Genomic DNA, 7,698 nt, shown 5'->3' with positions numbered 1-7,698 from the left:
CAGTTTCACGTGCACCACTTTACAGATTACCCGGAATACCTCCTTCCAGTAATCCTCCAGCTTTGGACAAGACCAAAACATATGAATATGGTTTGCGGGGCCTCCCCCACAATGTTCACACACATCTTCTACCCCCTCAAAGAGCCGGCTCATCCTCACCCTTGTGAGGTGTGCTCTGCATACCACCTTCAGCTGTATCAGCTGAAGGTGGTATATCCCCTGGAGGGAACATGTTGGGTCTGTACCCTCCCCATTTCCTCTTTGAACACCCCCCACTGGTGCTCTGTAGATCTTCCCACCAGTAACTTGTTCCAATCTAACGTACCCAGGTCCTGCCTTATTTTACTAAAGTCTGCTCTCCCCCAATCCAAGGCCTTTTTCAGCAATTTGTCTATTTCCATGTCCATAACAAACTTAAATTGCACCATGTTGTGGTCGCAATCACAAAATTGCTTCCCCACCATCACATCAACCATCTGCCTGGCTTCATTCCCTAGAATGAGGTCCAGCACTGCACCATCTCTTGTTGGACCGTCCACATGTTAAGCTAAAAAGTTCTCTTGTATACATTTTACAAACTCTGTTCCATCTAAGCCGTTAACACAATGACTTATCAGTTTATGTTGGGAAAGTTGAAATCACCCACTATAATTACCCTATTATTATTTTTACACTTCTGCAAATTGCGAACACATTTGCTCCTCAATTTCCCCCTGGCTATCTGGGGGTCTATAATAAACACTGAACAATGTAGCTGTCCCTTTTTTATTCCTAAACTCTACCCACAATGCTTCACCGAATGCCGCCACACAGAACACAGAAAATACAGCACAGAACAGGCCCTTCGGCCCACGATGTTGTGCCGAACCTTTGTCCGAGATTAATCATAGATTATCATTGAATTTACAGTGCAGGAGGAGGCCATTCGGCCCTTTGAGTCTGCACCGGCTCCTGGAAAGAGCACCCTATCCAAACTCAACACCTCCACCCAACACCAAGGGAAATTTTGGACATTAAGGGCAATTTATCATTGGCCAATTCACCTAACCTGCACATCTTTGGACTGTGGGAGGAAACCGGAGCACCCGGAGGAAACCCACGCAGACACGGGGAGGACATGCAGACTCCGCACAGACAGTGACCCAAGCCGGAATCGAACCTGGGACCCTGGAGCTGTGAAGCATTGTGCTATCCACAATGCTACCGTGCTGCCCTTAAGAACAAATAAATCTACACTATATCATTTACCATAATCCATGTACCTATCCAATCACCAAGATATCATCTCTCAACGCAGTAATTGACTCCTTAATAGTGCAAAGCCTCCCCTCTTTTGCCCCCTCCGTTGTCCGTCCTGACGATTCTGTATCCTGGGATGTTAAGCAGCCATCCTGCCCTCCCTCAACTAAGTCTCCCTGATGGCTACTATATCATAATTCCACGTGTCAACCCTCGCCCTTAACTCATCCGTTTTCCCTGTAATACTTCGGGCATTAAAATAAAGGCCATTCAGCCTTGTCTTACTCTCCTGAAACTTACTACAGCTGTATTCCCTCTGACCCGATTGCCTTTCTATGTTATACTGTGTCCCTATTCTGCTAACAGGCTGCATTCCCCTCTCTCCGCCGAATTAGTTTAAATTCTTCCCAACAGCACCAGCAAACCAAACCCGCCAGGAAGGATGTTGATCCCGCTCTGGTTCAGATGCAGGCCGTTCTGCTTGTACAAGTCCCACCTTCCCCAGAAATGGTCCTAATGGTGCAGGAATCTAAACCCTCCCTCCTGCACCAACTCTTAAGCCACGCGTTCATCTGCGATATTGTTGTACTCGTTAGCATGTGGCACTGGGAGTAATCCAGAGATTACAACCCTAAAGGTCCTGCTTTTTAGTCTACAGCCTGGCTCCCTGAATTCCTGATGCAAGACCTCATCCCACTTTCTACCTATGTCATTTGTACCTATATGGACCACTTCCTCTGCCTTTTCACCCTTCAGGATGCCCTGCAGCCGTTCAGTAACACCTCAGACCCTGGCATCAGGGAGGCAGCACAGTATTCTGGAGTCTTTTACAAGACCACAGAAGTGCCTACCTGTGCCCCTGACTATGGAGTCCTCTATGCCTATTGCTGTCTATAACAATAGTGTCACCATATAGAAACACGCAGCGTGTTCCTCTCACCCACTGTCTATATCAATGCTGTCAGCACATAGAAACACAGCCGTGTGTTCCCCATACCCACTGTCTATATCGATACTGTCACCATATAGAAACACGGCAGTGTGTTCCCACACCAACTGTCTGGATCAATACTGTCACCATATAGAAACATTCAGCGTGTTCCCCTCACCCACTGTCTATATCAATGCTGTCAGCACATAGAAACACAGCAGCTTGTTCCCCTCACCCACCTTCTATATCCATACTGTCATCATATAGAAACACAGCCGTGTGTTCCCCATACCCACAGTCTATATCGATACTGTCACCATATAGAAACACAGCAGTGTGTTCCCACACCAACTGTCTGGATCAATACTGTCACCATATAGAAACACAGCAGCGTGTTCCACACCCACTGTTGATATAGATACTGTCACCATATAGAAACACAACAGAATCTTCCTCACCCAATGTCCAAATCAATACTGTCACTTTATAGAAACACAGCAGCGTGTTCCCACACGCACTGTCTAAATCAATGCTGTCACCATATAGAAGCACAGCAGTGCGTTCCCCACACCCACTGCCTATATCAATGCTGTCACCATATAAAAACACAGCAGCGTGTTCCCCACACCCATTGTCGATATCAATACTATCACCATATAGAAACACAGCAGCTTGTTCCCCTCACCCACTGTCTATATCAATGCTGTCACCATATAGAAACACAGCAGTGTGTTCCCCTCACCCACTGTCTAAATCAATGCTGTCATCATATAGAAACACAGCAGCGCGTTCCCCACACCCACTGTCTGTATCAATGCTGTCACCATATAGAAACACAGCAGTGTTCCCCACACCCACTATCTATATCAATACTGTCACCATATAGAAACACAGCAGCTTGTTCCCCTCACCCACTGTCTATATCAATGCTGTCACTATATAGAAACACAGCAGTGTGTTCCCCACACCCATTGTCGATATCAATCCTATCACCATATCAAAACAGCATGTTCCCCATAACCACTGTCTATATCAATACTGTCACCATATAGAAACCCAGCAGCATGTTCCCCACAGCCACTATCTATATAAATGCTGTCACCATATAGAAACACAGCAGCCGTTCCCCACTATCTATATAAATGCTATCACCATGTAGAAACACCGCAGCTTGTTCCCCACACCCACTGTCGATATCAATACTGGCACCATATAGAAACACAGCAGCTTGTTCCCCTCACCCAGTCTATATCAATACTGTCACCATATAGAAACACAGCAGCGTGTTCCCCACACCCACTATCAATACCAATACTGTCACCATATAGAAACAGCAGCGTGTTCCCACACGCACTGTCTAAATCAATGCTGTCACCATATAGAAACACAGCAGTGCTTTCCCCACACCCACTGTCTATATCAATACTGTCACCATATAGAAACACAGCAGCGCGTTCCCCACACCCACTGTCCATATCAATGCTGTCACCATATAGAAACAGCAGCGTGTTCCCACGCCCATTGTCGATATCAATACTATCACCATATAGAAACAGCATGTTCCCCACACCCACTGTCTATATCAATACTGTCACCATATAGAAACACAGCAGCGCGTTCCCCACACCCACTATCTATATAAATGCTGTCACCATATAGAAACACAGCAGCATGTTCCCCACACCCACTATCTATAAAAATGCTGTCATCATATAGAAACACAGCAGCTTGTTCCCCTCACCCACTATCGATTTCAATGCTGTCACCATATAGAAACACAGCAGCGTGTTCCCCTCACCCACCTTCTGTATCAATACTGTCACCATATTGAAACACAGCAGCATTTTCCCCACATCCACTGTCGATATCGATACTGTCACCATATAGAAACAGCAGCGTGTTGCTCACCCAATGTCGATATACTGTCACCATATAGAAACAGCAGCATGTTCCTCACCCAATGTCAATATAGATACTGTCACCACATAGAAACGCGGCAAGCCAGTGTCACACCCACTCCCTCAGCCCAGTCATCCCCCTCCTCCTCACCCTGCCTCACCTCCTCTCCCGCAGACCCCTCACTCCTCTCCCTCAGCCTCCCTCATTCCGCCTCCCCCTCAGCACCTCTCCATCAGCCTGCCCTCACTCCTCATCGCCCTCAACCGCCCTCACTCCTCATCTCCCTCACCTCCCCCCCTCCTCTTCTCCCTCAGCCCCCTCCTCAGAACCCCTCACTCTCCCCTGCCCCCTCCTCTCCCTCAGCCCCTCCCTCAGCTCCCCCCTCCACTCCCAGCCCCCTCTCCCTCAGCCTCCCACCCTCCCTCAGCCTCCCCTACTCTCCCTCAGTCCCCCCCCTCAGCCCCCCTCCTCCCCTCCCTCAGCCCCCCTCCTCCCCTCCCTCAGCCCCCCTCCTCCTCTCCCTCAGCCCCCCTCCGCCTCTCCCTCAGCCCCCCTCCGCCTCTCCCTCAGCCCCCCTCCGCCTCTCCCTCAGCCCCCCTCCGCCTCTCCCTCAGCCCCCCTCCGCCTCTCCCTCAGCCCCCCTCCGCCTCTCCCTCAGCCCCCCTCCGCCTCTCCCTCAGCCCCCCTCCGCCTCTCCCTCAGCCCCCTCCGCCTCTCCCTCAGCCCCCCTCCGCCTCTCCCTCAGCCCCCCTCCTCTCCCTCAGCCCCCCTCAACCCCCCTCCTCCCCTCCCTCAGCCCCCCTCCTCCCCTCCCTCAGCCCCCCCCTCCCTCCCCTCCCTCAGCCCTCCCTCCCCTCCACTCCCAGCCCCCTCTCCCTCAGCCTCCCACCCTCCCTCAGCCTCCCCTACTCTCCCTCAGTCCCCCCCCTCAGCCCCCCTGCTCCCCTCCCTCAGCCCCCCTCCTCCCCTCCCTCAGACTCCCCTCCTCCTCTCCCTCAGCCCCCCTCCTCCTCTCCCTCAGCCCCCCTCCTCCTCTCCCTCAGCCCCCCTCCGCCTCTCCCTCAGCCCCCCTCCGCCTCTCCCTCAGCCCCCCTCCGCCTCTCCCTCAGCCCCCCCTCCTCCCCTCCTTCAGCCCCCCCTCCCTCCCCTCCCTCAGCCCCCCCTCCCCTCCCTCAGCCCCCCCTCCCCTCCCTCAGCCCCCCCCTCCTCCTCTCCCAAAGCCCCCCCCTCCTCCTCTCCCACAGCCCCCCCCTCCCTCCCCTCCCTCAGCCCCCCCCTCCTCCTCTCCCACAGCCCCCCCTCCCTCCCCTCCCTCAGCCCCCCCCTCCCTCCCCCCCCTCCCTCCCCTCCCTCAGCCCCCCCTCCCTCCTCTCCCTCAGCCCCCCCTCCCTCCTCTCCCTCAGCCCCCCCCTCCCCTCCCTCAGCCCCCCCCCTCAGCCCCCCCCCTCCCTCAGCCCCCCCCTCCTCTCCCTCAGCCCCCCCCCCTCCTCTCCCTCAGCCCCCCCCTCCTCTCCCTCAGCCCCCCCCTCCTCTCCCTCAGCCCCCCCCTCCTCTCCCTCAGCCCCCCCCCTCCTCTCCCTCAGCCCCCCCCTCCTCTCCCTCAGCCCCCCCCTCCTCTCCCTCAGCCCCCCTCCTCCCCTCCCTCAGCCCCCCCTCCTCTCCCTCAGCCCCCCTCCTCCCCTCCCTCAGCCCCACCTCCTCCCCTCCCCTCCCTCAGCCCCCCCTCCTCCCCTCCCCTCCCTCAGCCCCCCTCCTCCCCTCCCCTCCCTCAGCCCCCCCCTCCTCCTCTCCCACAGCCCCCCCTCCTCCTCTCCCACAGCCCCCCCTCCTCCTCTCCCTTAGCCCCCCCTCCTCCTCTCCCTTAGCCCCCCCCTCCTCCTCTCCCTTAGCCCCCCCCTCCCCTCCCTCAGCCCCCCTCCTCCCCTCCCTCAGCCCCCCTCCTCTCCCTCAGCCCCCCTCCTCCCCTCCTCCCCTCCCTCAGCCCCCCTCCTCCCCTCCCCTCCCTCAGCCCCCCTCCTCCCCTCCCCTCCCTCAGCCCCCCTCCTCCCCTCCCCTCCCTCAGCCCCCCTCCTCCCCTCCCCTCCCTCAGCCCCCCTCCTCCCCTCCCCTCCCTCAGCCCCCCCCTCCTCCCCTCCTCCCCTCCCCTCCCTCAGCCCCCCCTCCTCCTCTCCCACAGCCCCCCCTCCTCCTCTCCCACAGCCCCCCCTCCTCCTCTCCCACAGCCCCCCCTCCTCCTCTCCCACAGCCCCCCCTCCTCCTCTCCCACAGCCCCCCCTCCTCCCCTCCCACAGCCCCCCTCCTCTCCCTCAGCCCCCCTCCTCCCCTCCTCCCCTCCCTCAGCCCCCCTCCTCCCCTCCCCTCCCTCAGCCCCCCTCCTCCCCTCCCCTCCCTCAGCTCCCCCCTCCCCTCCCCTCCCTCAGCTCCCCCCTCCCCTCCCCTCCCCTCCCTCAGCCCCCCTCCTCCCCTCCCCTCCCTCAGCCCCCCCCTCCTCCCCTCCTCCCCTCCCTCAGCCCCCCCCCCCTCCTCCCCTCCCTCAGCCCCCCCCCCCTCCTCCCCTCCCTCAGCCCCCCCCCCTCCTCCCCTCCCTCAGCCCCCCCCCCCTCCTCCCCTCCCTCAGCCCCCCCCCTCCTCCCCTCCCTCAGCCCCCCCCCCTCCTCCCCTCCCTCAGCCCCCCCCTCCTCCCTCCTCCCCTCCCCCCCTCCCCTCCCTCAGCCCCCCCCCCCTCCCCTCCCTCAGCCCCCCCCCCTCCTCCTCCCCCGAGCTGGGTAGTGAGGGTTTACCTTCTTCATGATGCCGGTCTTCCTCTTGCTGAAGGTGGTGTACCTCCTCAGCTTGTTGTCGATAAATTCCATCTTGATCTTCACTCGGCCTCGGGTTTTCTTGCCGGGTTTGAGGCCGGCTGCAGCTGCCGAGGCCGCCGCCGCTCCCGCTCCGTACGCGGCGGCCAGGCCGCCCTCCAGGCCCGCTTCGTGGCCGCTCACCCCGGCTAACCCCGCCGCCGCCGCCGCCTCCAAGTCGGACAGTCTCCGCTTGACCGCCCTCCTGTCGAGCGGGGCCCGGCTCAGCAGCAGCTCCTCCTCCTCCTCGGTGCTGGCCTCCGAGCCGCTGTACGGGGTGGACAGGTGCGACTCCCGGCTGCCGCCCGCAGCAGCGGCCGGAGGCGCGGCCGGCCCCAGGCTGCCCGCCGGCGGCGAGGAGGAGCGGCTGCTCTCCGGCGGAGCGGCTCCAGCCGGACTCTGGAGCATCGCTCCCGGACTATCCCTATCCCGGCTCACCCTGCCTATCCCGGTCCCTATCCCGGCCCCTATCCCGGTCTCACCCTGTCCCTGTCTCACTCCCTATCCCGGTCCCAGTCTCTCATCCCTTGTCTCTCCCTGACCCCTATCCCAGTCTCTCCCTGACCCCTATCCCAGTCTCTCCCTGACCCCTATCCCAGTCTCTCCCTGACCCCTATCCCAGTCTCTCCCTGACCCCTATCCCAGTCTCTCCCTGACCCCTATCCCAGTCTCTCCCTGACCCAGTGTGTCCCTCTCTCTCTCACTCCCTCTATCCCAGTCTCACTCCCTCTCACTACCCCTATCCCAGTCTCACTCCCCCTCTCACTACCCCTATCCCAGTCTCACTCCCCC

The 7,698-nt window shown here is 58.6% G+C and overlaps 1 protein-coding gene across 1 annotated transcript in view; it reads right to left on the bottom strand.

Annotated features, from left to right (window-relative positions):
- The window catches only part of LOC140411507 (serum response factor-like), a 272,442-nt gene extending 264,948 nt beyond the window's left edge, over positions 1 to 7,494 (bottom strand). Inside the window, exon 1 of the mRNA XM_072500592.1 lies at positions 6,850 to 7,494. Within this exon, the coding sequence (XP_072356693.1) occupies positions 6,850 to 7,314 (465 nt within the window). The 5' untranslated portion in view covers positions 7,315 to 7,494. The remainder of the gene's footprint in view (positions 1 to 6,849) is intronic.
- Between the last annotated feature and the right edge of the window lie 204 nt (positions 7,495 to 7,698).

The sequence above is a fragment of the Scyliorhinus torazame genome, chromosome 4 (assembly GCF_047496885.1).
Source record: "Scyliorhinus torazame isolate Kashiwa2021f chromosome 4, sScyTor2.1, whole genome shotgun sequence".
NCBI lineage: Eukaryota > Metazoa > Chordata > Chondrichthyes > Carcharhiniformes > Scyliorhinidae > Scyliorhinus > Scyliorhinus torazame.
The sequence above is the reverse complement of the archived record's forward strand: the minus strand, read 5'-3'. Positions and strand labels throughout refer to the sequence as shown.